The 23,403-nt window shown below is 34.8% G+C and overlaps 1 protein-coding gene across 1 annotated transcript in view; it reads left to right on the forward strand.

The window, feature by feature from the left end:
• The window catches only part of DPYD (dihydropyrimidine dehydrogenase), a 320,908-nt gene that overhangs the window by 21,178 nt on the left and 276,327 nt on the right, over positions 1-23,403 (forward strand). The window contains exon 3 of the mRNA XM_079314282.1: positions 21,916-21,998. Within this exon, the coding sequence (XP_079170408.1) occupies positions 21,916-21,998 (83 nt within the window). The remainder of the gene's footprint in view (positions 1-21,915; positions 21,999-23,403) is intronic.

Raw genomic sequence — 23,403 nt, forward strand, 5'->3', positions numbered from 1 at the left:
AGTATTCTTTTCCAGGAAGATTCATGTATGCTTTCAGTGAGTGCTATTGTTTATTTACTATGTTAGCAACCAAGTGTTGCTGTAAAAATTATTTATAGCTGTAGGTGCAAGTTTAGTCAGATTTCCTTCAGAAATTTTAACTTAGACATTTGTATCAGAATAGGAAAACTCTTTATTGCTATGTCACCCTCAGTAACAGTTAGACCTAAGCATTAACACTCCTGTTTCTTATGAGTCATGCTGAAAAGAGCTATAAACAGATGCCTCTAGTTCACTGGGGGAACAAAGATTTCTGCTGTCCAGAAAAATTTAAAAGTAGAAAAGTTTTGAAATGGTTGTTCTAATAGTAAGCATTAAAGAAGGGTGCAAAATCTAGGTCGCATTAGATCATCAATTTACAGATGAAACAAAAGCAAACTGTGAAACTGACAATTTGCTTTGATTTCTGGTCTTTCCTAAGTAGTTCAGGATTGTTTAGACTTTGGATTGATATTTTTCATTTGTGGTTTCCATCTCTTTATAATTCAATTTCTGTGTGTGTTTTGTGCTTACCTTCATTTAGATCACCAACTAGGGGGGCACACATTGTGTACATTTGCACTGCACCCAGCACACTGATTTCCTTGCTTTAGGAACAGGATTTCTAAGGATTATAGAATGAGTTTTGTTTTACCTTGTGCATGTGCAGGTTTGTAATTTAAATGAAATTCACCTCCACAGCTTTTATAAATTGACTTGTCACTGGGGAATTCAGTGGGATATTTTAGTCCAGCCTTCTTTTTGGTAATGAAATCTTGTAGTTACCTACTAATAGGTGGGAAGTTGATATAGATTCACCTATGTATTCAGACTTGCTTCAATTTCTGCATTTAGAAATAATTGTAAGATTTGCTCCAGATGGAAATGCTGGAAGTATTTCAACACAACAAGAAGGTGAAAAGGAAATGGGATTTAAATTGGTTTGTAGCTAATTGCCATAGCCTGTAACAGTATTGATTTTCTGGCAGTAGTAGCATTGTTCTTTGTCCTTACATGTGCTAAGCCTGATCAGCATTGTACAAAAAGAGCCTCTTTTCTGTGAACAAAATAATTTTGATGCTCACCTGGGTTTTTTTGCTTTTTTTTTTTTTCTTTTTGACAGGGGCTCACTTTGAAAAAGTACTATAACTGTACTATAATTCTTTCCACCTATTAGAGAAAACCAAATTCTTCACCTTGTCTTTTTCTGTGCAGCATTAAGTTGCTTTGTGCTAATAATGGAGTGTGAGATCTGCAATTCATTGCAAGATGTAACAGCTCATGTTGCTCTTCACGTTCAGAGGACAAGGGTACTCTCTTAAAACACTAGTAATAAGAGCTTGCTAAAACTTCAAACTGCTTTTCACTTTGGTAGTATTTCTGTGGCTGTTACCACTACATATAAACATCTGTGAAAAGAAATTATTTTAAAAAAGGTATTTAAATACCTCTTGATGTACAAATGTCCAAACTTGCATAGAAATATCTGTAAACAGGGTCATCTTTCTCAGCTGTAATCACTTAATCACTGTATTACTCTTAAGTATTGCCTTCCAGTGAGGTGGAAAAAGTTCACGATTTTTTTGCCTAGTCATGTATCATGCTTACAGAATAATCAAGTTAGAATTTCACAAATAACTGATGGAGTGAAGTAGAAATAGTGCAAATTGCAAATAAGTAGATATGGAACTCAGTACACCGAAGGCCTGAAATCAGGACCTTAATGAATAAATGCTTTTTCAGTGAATAATTTGTCCATTTCTAGATGTGTATTGATGAAAGATTCTATATTTATAAATAAAAAATAATTCCAAATATTGTAAAATAGAGAACACTCATTAAAGGAAATCAACTCAATTATATTTATAATCTAAACGTATAGTTTACCTTTGCAAATATTTATTTTTGTCTTCATTGCATATGAATATGCAAGTTTAGCTGTTTTCTGAATGGGTATACAATGGCAGATGTCTCTCTAATCGCTGCTCTATTCAAACATTAATTGGTAGAACATATGTAGAATTCTACTAGACTGAATAGGTATAGGATAGCAGCAGTCTTTCTAATCACATCACTATTCAACCACTAATTGGTGTGATGATTAAGGGACATTAGAGGGAGCACTTTGACATCTGATTCTTTGAACTGATGTCTGCTGGAGCTGTGCTGTATTCATCATGGCCAGACTGATTTCTTAAATAAAACGCTCTGATTCCCAAATGTGGAAAATATTGCGTTAGGATCTATTGAGGTGATTAGGGAATTTGAGAATGATTCTTTTATTTAACTAGTGATTGACTGTATATGCACAAACTATTCATATGAATAATACATGTGTTGCTGAGTATCAGAAAGAGCTGAGAAGTAACATCAAGAGATTTTCTCTTTTCTCATAGTGTCAATAATTAAATATTAATACGCATTTTAAAATGTACCAGTTTAATCATTTAGCAGTCAAATTCCTACTCATGCATTTTTTAGATTAACTAATTACTCTGCATTTTCTCTTATCGATAGCATATGCTGGCATTTATCCCTTTCACTGGAATAAAGTGGTTTACATGTTTATATATGATATCACTTATACTTGCTCTAAGAAATGCATATGATGAATTTTCTTGAATTTTGTTTTATATTAGTTTCAATATCTTAAGGTGTTTTCATTGGAATATCTCAATAGCTCTGAACTTGCCTGGATGCAACAGATTATATGGGTTTATGCACATTTTCTCAGTATTAAATTGCAAATACTGGATGATGGCAAGTTGTGCCAAATGCTTTCTTAGTACTGCACAAAAGGTTCCTTCTCACCCCGTGGATCTTCTGGAGTGGTGTGTGCAACCACCTCTAGCCTTTTACCTTCAGAGTTCTTCAGGTTTGGTATTCCTCTTATTTGATGTTGGATTATTCCTCTTTCATAGAGCAGCATTCACCATTTAGTGAGCAGCATTTTGTTCCAGGTGTATTTCTGATCTTAACCATTTCAAAACGGAAGCGTTTCAGAGTTGCAAATTGTTTAGCTTTGCACATAATCATACAACAAAATGAAAAATGTTTGGTTAAAATGCTGAATTCTAGGTAAGTCCAACTCATTCCCATTGAGCAAATCAGAATAGAGATAGGATCAGAAACCATCTTCACTGTCAACTTTCAGCTTCTGCTTAGAATTATATTCTTTCAGATGTAGATTTCTGCATACTTTCCTGTGGTTACTGGGTGGAGATAAAGCTGGATTTTTTGGAAAACAGAAAATACCAAGACTAGCTTCTCTTTTTTCAGACTTTCTACTCCCACTCTTTTTATTTTTTTTTTTAATTTTTTTTTTTTGTTTGTTTTTTTTTGTTTTGTTCTGTTTTGTAAGCTATTGCCTATGTTGAATCCAAGATTGCTCTTTGCTGTATTAGTGAAGGGCGCTTTCCATTCTGTTTAGAAATGGTCATGACCTTTAGGTTGAGAAATTGTAAATGCTTGTATGTTGTTTCCTGAAGAATCCTGTGCCATTGTTAGCCTGTTAGCAACTACTCACTCCAGATTTATTTATAGTATCTAAGTCCTGGATGATGCCTGCTCAGTAGAAGTAAAAGGAGCTGGGAAACAAATTTTAGCTTTAAAAACCTTCTTTTGGTCAGTTTGTTTGGCATTTTTATCACTATGTGCAATTCTCAGGTGCAGAGCAGGTAACTGCCTCATCACTTACAATACTCAGTATTCTTTAATTATAGTACTGTCCTGGTTTCAGGAACTCCCACATTTTTGATGGTGAATCTCAGGAATTATTTGAGATTTTCAAAATGATGTATTTGTTTTTTTTTTATAAACTGATTCATTGTTTGAATATAGTGTTGAATATAGTTCTTCAGTATGCAGACTTTCTAGGGACTCTTTTTGAGATGTATTCCCTCACAAGTCTTTCTGGAACAGTCTCCCTGTTCCAGCAGTTCCAGCTGTCTTCAGAAAGTTACACATATGTGTTTTCTGCAGTTATTTCTTCTATACTCAGTCAGTCCTGGTTCATCAGCAATTATCTGGAACAATAACTCAGCAGAACTTTCTTTTCTCCTCTGCTGCTGAGAACGGGACTATAATGTACTATTGCTTAATTGCTGACTGAACTGGGAGATGTTTTCTTCTGCAAAGCTAAGGATCCTGCCACATGTATTCAGTTTGAAAATTGTCAAATTGTAATTCATGTCTATGTTTTTTTTCCTTAAAAAATAAGTTGAAGTATTGTTGTTCATGTAGCATGTGAGAGGATTGTTATTAACATTGCTGAATCAAGTAAATTAATTAAGAAGCATCCAAATAATTTCCTGTATAGGTGCTTTCAAGGATATGCTATATTCAGAAAAGAATGGTAAAGTTTTTTATGTTAATAATGCAACAGATGGTAAAAATAGCAAGTGTAAAATGAAATCTTTATAATCAAAATCACTTAAGGGGAGGATAATAAACTCATTTCTTGTGTGCTAGGAATATGCTATAGTGTTTCTACACAGCAGGTTTAATTTGGCAATGGCTGTAAATAGAAATCAGTCTAATAATAGAATCATAAAAATAAAGGTTTGGGAGGAGTAGTTAGGAGAATTTCTAGATTGAAATCCATCTCTTGACAGGTGTTTGTATAACCCATTTCTAATGGCACATGATGTCGGAGACTTCTTATTCTTGTTAGTGTTTAATCAATGCAGAAATATTTTTTCCTAAAATATGCTGTATTTTATTTATTGAAGATCAAATTATCATCTTCTACTACTTGATGAGCAATTGATGATTGTTGACCTTTTGTATAAATTCTGTTATAACATCTTTAATAAATCTATGTGTCAGTCTGCCTGTGTGTGAATGCCCCATCCTTGGAAGTAAGGCTGAGGATTTTTGGGACTAGATTATCTTCAAGGTTTCTTCCAACCCAAACCATTTATGAGTCTTTTAAATTAGAAGATTCCTGTTAGGCATGCTTCCAGTTCTGTATTTTCCTCCAGATCTTCTTTACTAGTCATGTTTTCTGAAACTGTTTTTTGGGTTTTTTTTTTCTTTTCTTTTCTTTTCTTTAGATTTTAATTTCCTACATCTTTCTCTAACCATGATGGATGAAAAGCTACATAGTCTTTCACCTGGGACCTAGTTAGCACCAATTAGAATGAAATAATTTCTTTGTTTCACTACTGAACTATCAGACATATGCTGTTCCTTCTACAAAAGTGTTGGATTGTCCTGTATTTATGGCACAAATTCTGACCCATTAGTTTGGCTTGATTTTGAAATTCTCTTCTTGCCTTTTGAAATGTTTAATATCTCTTCCTTGCCTGTTTCCCTTATTCCACCAAACATTATGACAGTAGGAACCATTAGCACATTAATTTTTTCCAATTAACCAAGTCACTGAGATCTTGGGTGAATCATGAATCATCTTGATTCGGGTTATGTTTTGGTGATAGAAAACAACCTAGGGATTATTTTTCAGTTAGTTGTACACTCACTGGATATTTTTTTAATCTAAATTTTTTGTTGGCTTATGAAAATGTGCTTTGGAATAATGGGGAGGGAGGGGAAATTTATTCTAGATTTGCCACACCTACCCTTCCAGTAATTCTTGTGTTCATTCATCCTCTGAAAGACAAAAAATAAGATTGATTTAACATTGGTTTTACATGCCCAGGCTGACACTTTTTATATAAAAATATAAGTTTTAATATAGTTACTCCAGTTTCTCTGCCTGGAGGTGTGATTTATATTTTTTGTTTGTTTGTTTGTTTTTTTGTTTTTGTTCCTCCTCACTCCCAATCCCCCTCTCTCAAGGGGAGCATTATGTCTTTCTCTTCTGACCTTTTGGAACCACAAGCCTTCTAGTGGGTGCAATTGATAGTGGTCCATGCATTGCTTCAGTTAGTTCCTTGATGACTTAGTGACACATGAGCTGCATCAGTCTGACTAAAAAAATTAATTACCAAACCTCTTTTTCTTTTTTTTCCATGCTCAAGCCTGCAATCCCATGTTCTTGCTAAAAATGTATTTCTTTAGTTGTAGTTATGGCTATACTGTGCTATCTTCCTAGAGAGAACAGGAAGGGCTGTTGATTCTGCATCACTTATTGCTCTGTTGTATATAATTTGTACTTTTCTTCATTTTCTTCTTGCTTTTCATGTATATAGAACAGTTGTCTTACTATCATTTCACAATTTATTCCTCTTCCTTTTTAACTTTAATTTGCATAACTTTCTGGTTTTATTCCCACAGTGTTTAGGCAGTTCATTTACACTTAGAAATTAATCTACTCTAGGTATGTGTCATAGTTTCCCTGCTTTTATGATTCTGATTTCCAGGCCATTGGGGGAGGTATGGTATGATCATAAAGGTGTGCTAAGAACACTCTTTTGGGTGAGTTTTTGTTTTGCTAGTTTCTTGTTTGTTTTTGTTTGGGGTTTTGTGTTTTGGGTTTTTTTAATTTTTATTTGCTTTGCTTTGGAATAGTTCCTCTTTGTGAATTTCTGTAGGGTTTGCCCTTTCTCCTGCTTTGCTTTACTGATTAGTATAACTCTTAGGAGACATACCAAAAATTACATTTTCTGAAGTTCTCCATCCTCATTCTTTTACCATCACCACTTTCTGTACTTGGAATTGATTATAATCTATTACAGAAGTAAGTCATTGTTTGTAAGACACTTTGACTTTTTAAATGCAGCCTGTAAACCACATATCCTAATAATAGTAGTGTGCAAGTATTCTTTGATGTGATAACTGACAAGCTTTGTTACCAAAATTTGTTTTTTAGACAAAATCAGAAGTTAAGAAAACTGTTTAGATGTGTGAACTAAGCTAAACAGTTCAAAACCACTAGTTTTGAGAAAATGATTAGTAATAGAAATATAAAAAAAGTTATTTGGATTTTGAATCCCAATTTGTAAAGAATAATTTCACACTGAACTGTAAAACAACTTAAAAAAGAATATTAAGACTACCCATAAGGAGTTGAAAAAATTGGATTGATTGGCAAAGCAGGAAATACAGAGGAAAAAATAAGCACTTTCAAAAGTCAAGTTGAGTCACTCTGGGTGAAAGAAATTAAAACAAATAGTAAAAGGTTATTCAGCTATATAAAACAAATAGTAGAAGATTCTTAAGCTATTTAAATGGAAAGAAATAAAAGAACAAGCAAAGCTAGTGTGAAGATAGGATTAAACATCTTAGGTATTGTCTGAAGTCTTTGTAGATTGTTGTCCTAGTTTCAGTAAAATGGGAATAAAGCAAAAGGTGGGTAAATGGGCAGAAAAGTGCAGCAGTGGAAATTACCCCAGACAGGCCAGAAAGAAAACTTAGAATGTTTTATGTTTGAAATCAAAGGGACAGAACAACATCCATAAAAGTATCACAGAAAAATTGACATGTGAAATTACAAGCTTTGTAGTAGAGCAAGTCCTTGATTAAAGAATAGCCAATGCAGTTTGTGTGTGTTTAAAGATAGAAAATTGATGGGCAGCTCTTGCTCTGCTGTTCTCTTATTGGCAGCATGCAAAACTTTGAAAAAAAATTTTGAAGCAGAGGTTTATTAAATGCATCAAGGAAAATGAAAGATAGAATAAAGCATATTGGGCTTTATTCTTAAGGATAAATGATGACACACTAACAGGGGTTTTAGGTTTTTATTTTTGCCAATCAATAATGAAGTGTCATCTGCTAAGATTAGAATAGTAGCATGGATAAGGAACTGGCTGTAGAGGAAATGAGAGGGATAAGTGCTTAAAAAAGATCTGCTGGGCTTTTAGCAGAGCTTTTTGAAGGATCAGTCTTCAGATTCATAACATTTAATATTTTCATTAATGAGCTTGACATAAATATTAGGCGCATATTACAAAAAAGTCGACAGGCACTGTCAATACAGAAGGAACTAGAACATCATAAAGAACCATGTGACACTGAAGTTTAGAATAAAAAAAAGATAAGAATAAATTTAATAGTGCAATTAAGAGGCTGTACAGCCAAGGGCTGAGGATGAGAATGACTAGGAGCCTAATGCCTGGAATTAAGCAAGAAGAGGATTTAGAAATACCAGCTGATCAGAAGGTGATGGTTCCATCAACTGGGTAAGAAAAGCTGAATGTGAACTGAATGTGAAAGCAGGAAATTAACTGTGATTGTCCAAGTTGTCACTTCTAGCCTCCTGTATTCTTGAATGTTTTGGACTCTCTGAGCATGCTCAGGTATGTGGGTCATGAAACTCTTCTATGTAAAATAGCATCTGACTATATAATTAAAACTTGGTTTGCTTCAGTATGTGCAGGTGCCAAATAAAGTTTTGAAACCTTTTTAGGCATTTTAAATTTAAGTGCCTAACTGTGCAATGCCTATGTTTATTTTATGATCTACATGATCTATGGGTTCTTCTGTGTTCTCTATTCAGCTCTATGTACCTTACTTTAGCCTTTTATTTTTACAAACACTACTTTGGGAATGAGGTTAATTTTGTACCTGAAAGTTAGTTTCTGTTCTTTGTTTGTGTGGATCATTTGCAGCCTGTCTTTGCTAATAATGTTAAATATCTTTTTAAGGTACATGCTCTCTGATCTGCTTTCTTTTCACTTGCTACTGGTGCAAGTGCTATGCAGACATCAAATTGCTTTGAGGCTGGTTTAGCTATATATAAAATTTCCAAGCAAGAATGCTGATTTTTTTATGATCTTCAGAAATACAATGTTAACATTTTCATCATTTTTGTGGGGCTTTGTCATAGGTTTCTCCTCAGCATAATTATGTAGTTATCTTTTGTTTTAGCATTTCTAGTTTTTGACTCCTCTTTCAAGACTCCAAATATCCTTAAAGTTTTAGTCCATTGAATAAGAGTAATTTCATCCTCTTTCTTTCTTACAGGTAGTTGGTTGTTGAAAGGAGTCTTTCACTGCTGTGGAAGAAAAAAAACCCAAAAACAAACCGAACAAAAAAACCTGGTTTGTTGGTGAAACTAGATTAGTGTCTTTATAACTCAGTCTAGCTCATGCTGAATCATCAATACTTTGAGAAGCGTCGACTTAATGAGCATTTGGTTCTAACTCTTGAAGATGGAGCCCATAAGCTTACATTTTAAAGAGAAGTGTTGGGGGGAGAATTTTACTTCTGTTGCATCTGAAGTAATAAGAAGTAATAAATATTGGTAATCTTTTAATGTTGAATCTATATTTTTTTTGGGAAAACTTCACTTTATAATTCCACTACATTTCCAGTCATGCTTGGACCATTTTTCCTACCCTATACAATCTGCAGGCTATCTTTTTTTTTTTTTTAGTGTAAATCTTTCAGAAGAAGCCAATTATTCTCAGCCAGTAATGCAGCCACAGTAACTATTTAAGACTTGGTTGAATTTAGCGTATTTTAGTTGCATAAAAAAATCTTATTTACATTCCGTCTCAACAAATTGTGACAGTAGTAGTATAGGTGAACAGCAATAACATAAAAGTTGCAGGTGTTTTACAGAGTACATTAGAAACAAGAGTGCATCGGAGTAGGTGGCCATTTCTTGCTCTGTTGCTGATGCTTTCTCTGGAGTTTTTCTTTCTCATTTATGTTTTCCTCTGCATTTATTCGTCAGTGAATGGCCGAACAATGTGAGAAGGATCTTGCATATATTTGTAGCAATAAGTCTGAACAGCTCTGTTGGCACCAGGGCTCTAGAAAAGCTGTGGAGAGGTACCGGGCGTTGCTAGGCAACACCGCATGGCCACAGATAGTATTCTTCTTTTAATTTATTTATTCTTCAGTTTGAGTGTGTCCTGCTTGGAGCCATTTGGGTAATAGTTAAGCAAGCACATAGAAATCAGAGAGCTGCAGGAGTGGAATAAAGGAATGCAATATAAAAATGTAAGAAAGGAAAAGCCATGGTGCATAATTAAATGACCAAGAGACATGAAATAATTAGTAAGGGCTAGGGGAGACAAAGTAAACAAGCATGAGGACATAGGAGCAGGAGAGGAAAAAAAAACCAAGTTATTAAAAAAAAAAATAGAGCAGTATTGAAGAAAAATTAAAAATTGGAAGCTCAAACAGTATATACACAAGGGTAACAGGGAAACTGCTGCATAGGAATAAGAATTAAAAATCAGAGATAAAAATGACTTCAAGAAGAAAAGAGAGAAATTTTGTAATGATGTTAAAAGAATGATGATTTTTGTTTCTTTTTGATTTGCATCATCCTGTTCATTCCTATAACTCTGTTTGCACATTTGCAATAGTAGCAGTGACACAGAAGCTGGGGACTGATTAATAAGTCCAATATGTTCCCAGAGAGGAAAAATAATTTAAAGTAAGAGTTTCAGTTTTATTTAGAAATTATTCAATCAGTTTGGAAATAGCATTTTCAAAACTAGGTTATTGGATTTTATTGAAAAAATGTGGGTGATTTTATTAAGGGTGCTAGGTCAAGCACTGGTTGCACAGAGGGAGTGGGTTGTTCATACTCTCCAAGTAAAACACAATAAGCAGGTCTGTGCTGTGCAGTGTTCAGGGAACCAAAAGGCCTTCACTTGCAATAGCTGGAGCCATTTATAGGCTTAAATAGCATAGCAGGGTGAGGAAAATTCTGTGCTAGAGCCAGGCTGGCTGAGAGACCCATTTAATTAGCACAGGAGCTCTGCTACCTGGCCAAGTGTCTTAAGCACTGTTTGTGGGACCTGAATTGCACTCCTCCAAAGAGTGCTAAGCCAAATTCAAATCTAGGAGTCTCACACTGCAGTTCTCTTCTGGTGTATCTTGGCTCAATATGGCCCTATTGCTTAGCAATTGCTGGGAAGATGCTTGGCTAGTGCTTTGGGCCATGTTTGTATTGTTCACCTCAGCTTGAACGCAGCAATTTCCCAGAGACTGACAAGAAGGGGAATACAGCAGCCTGAGCTGTCTGAAGGCAGGCCAGAAGGTTTTGGGAGAAGACAACTATTCACATTGAGACATGAAAGCATCCAAATAACTAAAAACCTTACAAAGAAGACAGTAAATGAGATACAGAACTAGAAGAATGCATGGTGCCATAGTGAGGTATTGAGTAGTTAGTGCTCCTCTCTCTAACACAGTAAATGGAGCTGAGACCTGAGGCAATATGTTTATCCTGGATGTTGTTCTCAAGCTACATGTGAATAAACAAGCTGCATTACAGCAACATTCTCTTAATGCTCTTTTGAATGCCGTGCTGAAAGATGTAGCTACACATAAGCCCTGTTCATTTCTATGTATAGGAAAACTCTTTGTGTAATTTCTTACAGAAAATAAATCAATGCCACTTATTTTCTTATATTTCTTTTGGAAAATTCTAAAGCTTGTTAAACATGCATGGTATCTTCAAACAAGATTGCAGTTATTTGAGCAGTTTTCCCTAATTTTTGATTATGCCTGTGTGTCTGTAAATAGATGGCACAACAGATGGTGATAACTTCATAGGATCTGCAACTATTGTAATAGCCTCATACCTCTGATTTTCTGAATATTTTTTTGAGAGGGAAAAAGCATTTTAAGTGTTTGTACTGTCCTACTTTGTTGTTCCTTTCCCACACTCTCCTCACCAAGACTTGACTTTCCGCCTTCTTAGCAGTGAGTGTAAGCTTTTATTTTGACTAACTTGGCTTGATGCATGATATTTAAAAATAGGTAGTTGTGTAGACTCTTAAACAGCTTTGTGAGTTTTTCTGCATTCTTATTCATGCTTTCCATTTTTTATTTTGCATTTCCATTTGTTTTTTCTGAGTCTGTGTATATCACAGAGTTGGAGATCGCTGTCTTACTGTATCTTTTGCAATAAGGTTTGAGATGCCAGTCATTGCTAAGCACAGTAAGGGATACGTGTAATTATAGTAGCCTTTGCACAATTTTTTCTGTATGGTATTTTGAAAACAGAAAATTTTAGAAAATTCTAAATCAGAATAGCTGAATTAGCTATTTTAGATGGTAATTAATGTAAAATGTGCTTAAATACTTGGCTTTTGCGGACATCTCAGCACAAGGACATGTCTTTTGATTCTCAAAGAAAATGGAAATAGAAGAGAAATTACAGCCTTTTTTTTTTCTGAAGATTTGTCATTTCACTTCTGTATCTTCTCCTGGCATCTCTCCTGTCACCTACAGTTACTTCTGATTTAACATCTAGTTAAAAACATAAGAGCCGAGGCAACCTTTTGTTGGGTGTTTGCATATGGTGTCCTAAGTTAATGAATTAACTTAATAATAATAATAATAATAATAATAATAATAATACTATTACTATTTTTATTCTTCAGGCTTTTATGAGCTATGATAGTGATGGAAAATCTGAAACAAAATGCCAGCATGTAACTCAACTGCACCAAGGTCTTGACGCAAGGGTTGTGGTTTATTGTCTGCAGCCTTTTTTCTAGTTCTTATTTCTTTGACTTGGATAGACGCTTCTCAAGTGAATAGTTTTTCCAATTATTCCTATGAGGAAATTTAGTCTCAGTTTCATATTTTCTGTTTCATTGCTACTTGAGTAGCAATGTGATACTGATGCTAATTTTAGATAACATGGTAAGCCAGAATAGAAGTGTATATACTCTGGATAATTCATCTGGTGAGATACCTGGTGATATTAGTAATATTTTTTTGGGAATTATTTCAATCACAGCACTGAAGTATTTCACATGTTGTTTTCTTCTCCTAAGCCAAGGACAGAGGATGGAATTTTTCCCACTCCTTCTGCCAGACAGAAACATTGGGTTGCTTGGGGCCCAGATGTCACAAATCCTACATTGTTCACTGTATGTGAGTCTAATCCCTTGGCACAATTCCTCAGTTGTTGGCATTGTATTTAGCATTTTTTCAGGCTCTTTCCAGGGGAATTAAATACTATTTTATGTAAGTATTTTAGATGTTGGAGAGAATTAGGAGCACACAATTTAGTAAGTAGTGTGTGGAAGGGTGTGGTGCACATCTTTCTATAAAAAGACATGATCCAAGGTGTGATATTGTGTGAAAGGGTGTGGTGCACGTTTCTATAGAAAGGCACGATCTAAGGTGAGATGTGTAAGATTAGGAGAGAAGGACCTCTGTCTGACCTCGCTGTTGTGGTTTAACCCCAGCTGGCAACTAAGCACCACACAGCCACTTGCTCAGCTCCCCTGGTGATGTGGGGGAGACAACCAGAAGGGTAAAAGTGAGAAAACTTCTGGGTTGAGGCACAGTTCAGTAAGTAAAGCAAAAGCTGCACATGCAAGCAAAGCAAGGAATTAATTCGGTACTTCCCATGGCAGGCAGGTGATCAGCCACTTTCAGGAAAGTCAGGCTCCACTGCAAATAATGGAAACTTGGGAAGACAAACACCATCATACAGTCATGAAAGTTGGAAACAACCTCCAAGATGATCAACCTTCGACTATATACCACCATGCCCACTAAACCATATTGCAGAGTAACCACTGAACCTCCCTCCTTCTTCTCACAGCTTTATGAGCTGAGCATATGGTCTGGCATATCCTTTGGGTCAGTTGAAGTCAGTTATCCTGGCTGTGTCCTCTCCACAGCTCCTTGTGCACTCCCAGCCTCCTCACTTGGGGTCTTGATGCTGTGTAAGTGCTGCTCAGCAATAGCTAAAACATCCCTGTGTTATCACATGTTCACAGCACAACTCCAAAACACAGCCCCAGAGCAGCTACTGTGAAGAAAATAACTATGCCCCTCCTGAATCCAGGATTTTTGGAAAGAATCTTATACGAAACAATGAGACACAGCTGAAGCAGATCAGCTTCAGCAGAAATGGTTGGGAAAATTTTTATTTACTTTTTTTAAAATATTGAGGCAGCAGCACGATGAAAGAAAATTTTTTGCTTTTATTCCACTGCATAAGGTAGGATGTACAGTCCTATTGTCATACTGTTTCAGGATGGTGTTTAAGCATTTAATTGTAACTTTAATTTAAAAAAAATTCTCATATTTGATAATTCTTTAGCTATGCATGAAAAAGAAGAGGTATCCTTTAAGTTGGTACTCTCAAATATGTGGGGTTAATTCCTTAAATTCTTGATCATTTTGGTTCTAAAAGAGCAAGGGCTTTTGGGTATGTTTTTTCTTATGCTCTTTGTTGAAGGTCAAGAACATAATCTGTTCCTTAGGAGTACAGTTCTACCTACATTTTAAAGATTCTTCCTTTTTTCCCAGGTTATGAGCTCTGTAAATGTTAATTCTCAATATGAGTCTGGTCTTTACCTGCATACTCTCATTTTATTTAATCTCAGTGAGTCAAGGGAATATTTGCCTAAGCAGAGTAAAGAATCCCAAGGGAAAAGCAAGCAGGGTTGAAGTATGTGAAAGTAATAGGAGGGGAAGGGAGTATAGCATTTGGGATTTTTTTCTTAGTCATTAGTTATATTTTTACTATCAAGTAGAAATAGTATATTTAGAAATTCTGTGAAGAGCCTGTGTCTCTTTATTTAAACTTCATGTTCTTAAAGAATTAGATTATAAATTCATATTGAGAATACCAGGCTCTCAAAGAGGAAAAAAGCAGGAGTGCAACCACATTAAAAAAGAAACAGTATTTAGATGTAGCTTTTGATATTCATGATGTGTTTTGTTCCCTGCTACAGAGCCCTGTCCCATAAAGGGAAGCAGTTTACAAGTGTCCCTTCAGATGCAGAGGGACCAGTAGTTTGTTGACAAGTCTTCTCATTTATCTGCTGATTAAGTTTTAACATTTGTTTTGCAAATAGAAAGAAAAATGTGAGAGGCAAATGTTTTCTTATTTTTTTTCCCCCTCCCTGAAAGTTTTCTGTCTTTTAAAGCTGAATCACAAGATAAAGGAGCATTATAAATTGTCCTGTCTAGTTTGTGGCTTCACCTGTGTTCTCTGCTCCATTATTATTTCCAGCTGTGCTTCTGGTTTCTTGCATATCTTTTGTAGCCCTTTATTCTTTTGAGCTCCTTGGTCTACTGTTTTTTGTGTTGCATGCTTGGTCCTTTCAGAATGTTTTTTTTCTCACCCTCTCTGTATCACTACTGTCTGATGTGTTATCTATTGCCAAAACACGTGGTGTCTGCATCTGCTCTGACAGCAGCAGGTTGAATTCAAGCAAGATACCATACCCTTATGTGAACATGAAGGCTGTGATAAATTTGCCACTTGAAATTTGTGCGTGAAACAGCATGAAAAGAGAGTTAGCAGAATGCCATCTCTGAACTGAACATCTTTCACAGCCCCAGTAAAACTGCAAACTAAAGTGTTAACTATGTTTAACAAGTAATTAACTTCTATATGATTACCTGTCTTTAAGGATTAAGTGTGCCATATTTTAAACTGGGAAAAATTAAAAAAGTCCAAAATTGTCTGCATTCACTTCAGAATTTCTAGTTGCTTTAACTGTTGTATTTCAGTAATAATTATTAACAAAATTCCAAACTTGCAGTTTCAGAAAACAGCACATGCATCAGTATTTCCTGGTATCAATCCTGTATTAGCAATATATACCTGTTTGTGGAGAAAATATGATACTTGTTCTTGAGTTTGCATGTGTACTATTTTTAGGGCCTTAAATTAATATACTGCTAAAAAAACCCCAAGAAAATTAACGTGGTTATGGTAATAAGGCATTGATGAAAGCCTCCCACAATTCTATTTAATGGTTTTTCTATTGATTTTTATTTGACTACTAACACTTAAGCTGGTTTTCTGTTGGAATTTTGCTTTTATGGATGTACTAATATCTATATTTCTCCAAGAGCTCCTCTGGCCAATGTGGCTGTATAACGTAATGAAAAAAATATTATAACAAATGTTCATGTATTATGAATGGCATGCAGTCAAATGTTCTGTAAATAAACCTGAGGGCTCAATATACTTTCTGCAGATATTAGAAATATGTATGTATTAAATTTTTTTTTTTAAAGCATCTGTTTTTCCTTTGTGAACGACTGGTCAGTTAGCAGTTTAAAGCTGCTCCTTCCCCATTTTTGGATAAAGAACCCCTTGAGAATGAGTCACAACAAGCAGGAATAAGGAATTTAGTAAGCAGACATTGTAAAGATGATAATATGTTACAGATAGGATCAAACAGTTCTTTTACATGTTTAGGTTTTAGGATTGCTCTTAAGGTAAGGCCCTCTGGCAAATGACATCAGTTTTGTTTAGTTGCTCAGTGTGAAGACAGTTTCAGGAGGCTTCCTGTATGGAATACAGCTATTGGCTCTTGAATAACATTAGAATAAATGCAATATATGTAAGTCATTTTACCCTATAGCAGATGGGAGCTTAAGTCATCGAGAGAAGATCAAAGGAATCATTTAGCTTTTTGTATTGTTTCAGTGTAGACAGTCTGTTCCAAATCAAGAGAAAAGAATAATATTTAGAAGAAGAATATTTAGGTTTCATTGAAGTAAAGCACAGTTCACATCAAAAGATATGCTATTTCAAATTCATAACAATTGACTATTAGTCTGTTTTTAATATTTTTCTTTGGCATGTAATCCTGTTTAATTAGATTCTACTCTCTCTGTTGTTTCAAGATTCCATAAACTGGAGTCTTATATAGCAGCTGTTAAAGCAGGAGTTACTGTCTAAATGATATTCACAATGAGTATTTGGAAGGTTTACAATTATACCCTTGCTAATAAATTGTGCTATTTTCCCCAACAGTTTTAAGTGCTAATCTTCAGAAGGCATTTTAAAATTAGCTAAAATTCTGTCAAGAGATTTACAAAAATTGTTAGCATGAAGATAATTATGTCACAGTCCTTGGACTCCATCTCTGATTGTGTGCATAAATCAGAAAATGTCAGCTGTGTTTTCCCTTAATAATTATCCTTGCAGCAATATATTACAGTTTAGATTACTATTATAGTGTTGCTTTAGGTTTATAAAACCCAAGTTAGTTATTTCTGAAGTTTTCTGCTTTTGAAGTAATTCAGATTACTGGAATAAGTGATTATTTGTGTTAACATTTCATTTATATCAATAAGAAGATCAATATGAAAATCAGCTTTCTATGCTTTTTTACACAACCCCTCAAAAATAGTCAGGTTTTTTGTTACAATTTTGTTAAAGGAGATTACTTCTACAGTGTGACCAACATTTTCAAAAAAGCTAGCTGATGTGGTCACCCTTGTAGCATGTGTGGAATTTGAAGTTTTAAGGACTTTTTGGACAAAAATTTGAGAATCTTCCTGCTTAATCTATCCCAGGTATTGACAGTAGGTTTTTTAAGTCCCCAACAGTTTTGGTAACCTGTTGTTGGAACCTACCTCCCTAAACATAATGAATTTAATTATCAGTGAGCTAGTAAATCCTTCAGAATTTGGACCAGGTTGTCTCATTTTAAGGACTCAGAAATCTAGGTACAAATACACTTAATAAATTAATAAATTAAATTTGTCTGCATAAACATAGAAAATTGACACAACATACTCTAGGAACCTTTCTCATGGATTATAAAGAAGAAAATGAGAAAAATTAGTTTGTTTTAGCATTAGCAGTAATAGTTAATTTGAACTGAATAGGTGAGAGCTGTTCTGTCTTTACATTCCTTATGTTCAGTAGAGGGAATATTTGACATTAAAAATGCGAGATTCACTCAAGCTTTCTAAGAAACTTTTCTGAAACCATGCAGAAGCAATAAGTTCTGAGAATTCAGCAATTGTAGTACTAACCTTAAAAACCTTTTTCACAGGAGAGATATTTCAAGTAGGGCTTTTAATTTGGCAGTGTATCAACAAGGATAAGAGATCTACTCAACTTCAGTGGTGCAGGCTGCTTTAGAATAGGTCTTAGACTGTTGTACAAAAGATTTTTATTCTTCAGCTGTCTCAAAATGTGTGTAGAGACGTTATCTGTAATTCTGAAAGTTTTCTGTGAAGTATTTCAGGATAGATTTAAAGTAGAAGGATATAGCTTAATGTGATCCCACTCTTGCTTTGATGCTTGGAGGATTTATGGTTGATTTCAATGGGAGTGGGGTCATATTTGCCCTACTGTATCACAGAACGGGCAAGTTTGAGCTACAGTCTTCTCAAGAATAGCTCTTACTCCTGTTGAGGCAGCAGTGCTTTTGTGATTTAGGGAGAGCCTCAGTGGTGACACCAGGCAATAGACTGCCATTGGTTTCTCAGCTACTTCTGCAAAGTTCTTCACTCGAGAGGCTGAATGAAGAATTGCTTTTCCAATAAGTCAACAATGGGGGCTTTTTCCTCCGAGACAACATATGCAAGAAAGCTAAGCTGATGAATGTTGAGAGATGGGTTTTGAAAAGCATGACTCACTTTTGCCAGAATATCCTAGGTTTTTATTTAAAACTAGAGGGTTTCTTTATTTCTGTTCTTACTTGAGCTAGATGGTTTCTTCAACCAGGTCAGAATACTTTGGACTTCTCACCTAAATTAATTGAAAATACATAATTGTAAGTACACAGTCTTTGCTCCCAAAGCCTGCAGTTTATTTTATTAATAAAAAAATTGTAGCAGGGAAAAGTAATATTTTTGTGGTTATGAGAAGAAAAGCTTTTCAACTTGTTTATTAATCTTCCTTCTTCCTCATCTTCATACACTTGTTATTCATCTTTCTCATTTCTGATTGTACATTTTGCAAATATGCTGTGTGTGATGCCACAGGTAGTTGTGAATATCTAGTCAACATCTCCATTTTTAACTAGTTGTCATGTCTCATATAATAAATAAGCCATTCATTTATGGATAAAATACTTCCTCCCTGCTCTTGCTTTATGGTACAATAAAAGAATTCCAAGTATTGATCCTAAAATCTTGTAAGAAGGAGTATTTAGACACTTATCTTTTTTCCATGTAATGGTATTTTGACTTATGATGACCATGTTCCTAATTTCAGCTCTGTACGTTTTTTTCCTCCAGAACTTCTCAAGGGTGATATTTAATTTAGTATCATGCAGAACTACAGATCTGCCAACAGCAATAGCATATAGACTGCTGTATAATTATTGAATCATAGAGTTAAAACTTCTAGACTGCAGCTATACCCACAAAAAAAATCCTTGGCAGTCAGCCACCAAAAGCAGTTTTTTCTTTGCTTGCATTTTGATTTTTTTACTTTAGCTGCTGCTCAAAATGAAACACCTTGGAGTTGTTCTTTAGGCCTAAATCTGTGATGAATAATGGGCCAAAATACACTGTCCTATGCAATATGCTTATACATATGAATTATTTGGTAGCATCAATAATAGAATGATCTCAGTTCTTGCTATTGATTTAATACTTCAGAATGTAAAACTCTCCCTGCTTATGGGCTACTGAAGTTTCCTCATTTCCTAGACATGTTCTTCAGAGTATTCTCATTCTTACAACTTTATTGATACTAGTAGCCTTGCTCAGAAACTGATATCCTTTCAGATGATCTACAAGTATTGCATGTGAGCTGACACTCAGACACATGAAGTGCCATTTATGCACCTGTAGCTATGCTTGTATTTAGTATTTCAGACACCCTTTTCTCTTTCCTCTGAGAGGATCAAGCATGCTTGCATAAGTGGAAAGCAGTGGGTATGATCAGTGTTTACCTGCTCTCCTGCTTAGTACAAATGCAGTAACTGATGACATGGTCCTATGAGGTCATTCTCCTTGATGAGTTTGCTTCTGGCTCAGTTTTTAGCTCATTTTCTCCTAATGACTCTATGGTTTGCTCTCCAGCTACTGTACCTCACATGAGAGCTATTTGGCTGGAAGTAGCTGAGAGGGATACTACTCAGAAACAATTCTCAGAAATGGCAGAAGTAAGTTCATCTTCTTGCCAAGTGAATTGGTACAGCATCTATTATTTGAGTCTGTAAATTTTTTTTTTTTTTTTAATTTTTTTTTTTGGTGTTCTGTGTTACCTGGTAGCTTTTATATTGGGTGTATAGGTGAGATGGAGTATTTTGTATGTCAGGCTAAATGATCACAGCACTTCTTTAGTTATGGGCCACCTTTGTTATCCTCCAGCCAATTAACACAGTATGGTCTATATAGACAAATAGCAACTGAACTTATTTCAGCATTTTCTGGATAGGACTAGTTATTTTAACTTGTGCAATCTTGAGATGAGTTAGTTGTGTTTGATAAAAATCTGTGTGCTTTGGATTGTCTGTCACTTTTGCATGCTTCAAATCACAAGGTCAAGAGTGAATTGTGAGATGCTCAGATTTTGTGAACCTGTCCTGAGGATTGTTACAACATTGGCTCTTGGAGCAATACTCCAATTTATGTTTCCTCTGGTTTCTGTTTTCCTGGAGGATAGGAAGTTTAATTTTGCTTACACAGGTACTTGCATCTTAGCATTGATGAATCAAGAATCCTTCATTAATTAGTATTGTTGATTTAGATTTCTGTTGTATATTTTCAGTTACTAGCCTGCCTGTGTGTTCTTGGAGCTAAATGTCAGTGTATGTTGATCTGAATAATGGAATATTTCATTGTACAGCTTCCATATTTCTTTTGCAACATCTTTGACTCTTTGAGTAGGATTTTGCTATGCAAAGGACAACTGATTGTAATATAAACAAATAAATCACTTTAACTGTGGGACAAGACCTACTGTGACATGTGTTGGTTTTACAAAGGAGAAAAAAAGATGTCAAAAGAGCCAAATATGTGTAGCTGTGTTAATTTTTCTGCTCAGAATTGCATTGTTAAAGCATTAAAACTTTGTATTAAAAGGTCTATAATCTTATCTAAAAATAATGATAGTTTAAATGTTAATTGGACAAGCTAAAATATCTTGCTAGGTCATTTATGAGAATCTAATAATTTCCTTTTCAGTAATGCTTTTGTAGCCTCAGATTGAATGTAATTATAAAAATAAAGAATCAATGCAAATAAGAAAAAACAATAGGTAACTCTTATTGTATTTATTATAACTAGTTTTAAGACGTGGTGTTGATAATTAATTCACTTGTTAAATACTATGAAAGGATGGAACAAGTAATAGTGGCCATAATTTCTTTTAAATTATGGCTACATATAGAGCCTGGCAATCCTGCCTTCGAGGTTGTTAGCAATAGGAGCTGTTCTGCTTGCAACTTGCTTCTGTTAAACCCATATGGCAAAATTATGCCTCCCAGAGGTAACTTTTGGTATTGGAAAAAGTTGTGGAGGACAGGGTAACCCAAAAGCTTCCTGTATTGATGAAGCCTCAGGAGAATATAAAAAATCCTGTGGAAGATGCAGATGATTAGAGAATTCTTGTTCTCTGGTATTTCAGACTCACTTTGCACAGACACAAATTACTGCACTTCCCTGCATCTTCTGAATCAATTTTACTGTTTTTGTGGCAGCAGAAGAAAAGTGTCAGTGCTGCAAAGTAATGGAACCAGTCACACATTTAGTCATAATTTACAGAATATATCGAAGTTTTACTTTGTTTATTGTGACAAAATTGTTGGTTTCATATTACTTTTAGAAATATTGGTGATCTCTGATTTGGAAGAAACATTGTGGTTGAGGTGTCTGTAAACAATTAATCTTTTAAATTTCTGTTATGTTTTAAAAATTATATTAAATAGGAATTAAATATGACTTTTTTTCCAGCAACACTCCCTGTTTTATTGGGACAAAGTTTATAACCTCTGTTGTAATTCTAAAATGACTGATTTAGGTTTCTGTTCTCCTGTCTATTATAGTGGCACTGTAGCCTCACATAGAGATAAATGAAAAAGAAATTAAAGAAGAAAAAGTGAAAATTCTATTAATTTCATTATGGAAAATTTATAAGGTGATTTCCATGACAACCATATAATAAGATTCATGTTTACTTTAATTCTGAGTTCTCAATGTCTTTTTAATGACTCCCATGTAATTAAAACAGAATGCATAATTTGAGGTAACATAATATAAATCAGTTTTGTTTGCGTGGTGCTGAATACTGTTAATACATGTACAATGAGCTGTTTAAGAGCCTTACATGGCTATGTCCATTTGTTGCAGACCTGTGAGAAACTGGAAAATAATTTTGATGACATCAAGCACACGACTCTTAGTGAGCGAGGAGCACTTCGAGAAGCAATGAGGTAAGTCTGGGTCACCATAGCAACAGTCACAGATGTGGTAAAGAAAGAGTCATTCTTCATTATTGGGGGAACAAATGAGTTCATTGCCACCATTCAGCTCTATTCTCTAAGGTATTAATTTGTCAGTGGAGAGGCTTCCCTTGAGGCTGTACTTTGGTTTTGAAGCTGCATAAATGTTAAGCCTGACTGCACAGTAAAAAATGTAAATGTTTAATTTGTTATTTAAAATGCTTAAGGGGTGCCTTGCTTTATATTTATACTAAACTGTGAGTGAATGAAAATATTGTTCATCTAAATTCTGTAAGTGTTAAAGCAATTGTACAATGGTGTTTGAACAAACCTGTATTTGCTTTAAATTGAATTTGATTTTTATGTACGTAGTTCCTGTGTATTCTGATTTTATCACCAAAATTACATGATTTTGGTTTTGATAGTGGAATATAAAAATCTGTCTGGTCCTTGACGTGTTGTAGAGATATATGTTTTGTTTAATATCATATTGTTGCACTTAATGCTTATTAGAGGAGGTTAAAATCAATCAGATGATGAATTTTCTGCCATCCTTACTTACACTGCAGAGTATTTGGATACAGGACTCCAAAGAAACTTGGCAGCTATGGTGCCTGGAAAAGGGAGTGATTACTATGCTGAAAGGTGGTGGAATTGAAGACAGGTTTCTCTAAAGGAACTCACTGAATAATCAGGAAGATGTTATTTATAGTATTATCTGTGAATCAGAAAATTATATAAGCTTCACTTTTAAAGGTTTTGAAATTGGATAGTAAAATGTAATGATGCAAACATAATGCTTCATCTTGCTTGCCTGATATCAGAGTAACTTCTTACACTTGAACCAGTGCAGTAAAAAGTAAAAACAACAACAACCCCCCTAAGAATACATTTGAAAAAATAAATACACCTATTTGCTTTGTGTGTGTCCTTTATCCTTTGAAATTTGTGGATATGTGTGAATGACATGATTTGCATAACTTATGTTCATGATGCTTGTTTCATGTACACTGTCTGCCTGAAAAGGTATTCTCTCCTACAAGTATTCTGAACATTTCAACTACCAGTGCTGCAAATAACTGTAAAAATAATGGAATTCACCTTTCTAATAGTGATTTTTGCTTCATGCTTGTATTGCTTCATACATTTAGGGTCTTCTCCCAGTGTGGTCAGTCATCTGTGCTTGTAAATCTTGCATATAGTGTCAGTGAATGGAAAGTGATTTAAAGTAAAGATTTGGGGAATTTTTGGCAAATGACACCAAATTGGATTTCAGGTTGCTGATGTCCTGTAACAGTGCTCAGGTTTGTGACGTTTTGCAATACATGACTCAGCAGGGATAATATTTTACAAACTTGGGAGCTGACAGCTCTTTGATGATCAGCAGTGAACAGCA

Source organism: Erithacus rubecula (genome assembly GCF_903797595.1).
Source record: "Erithacus rubecula genome assembly, chromosome: 10".
Taxonomy (NCBI): domain Eukaryota; kingdom Metazoa; phylum Chordata; class Aves; order Passeriformes; family Muscicapidae; genus Erithacus; species Erithacus rubecula.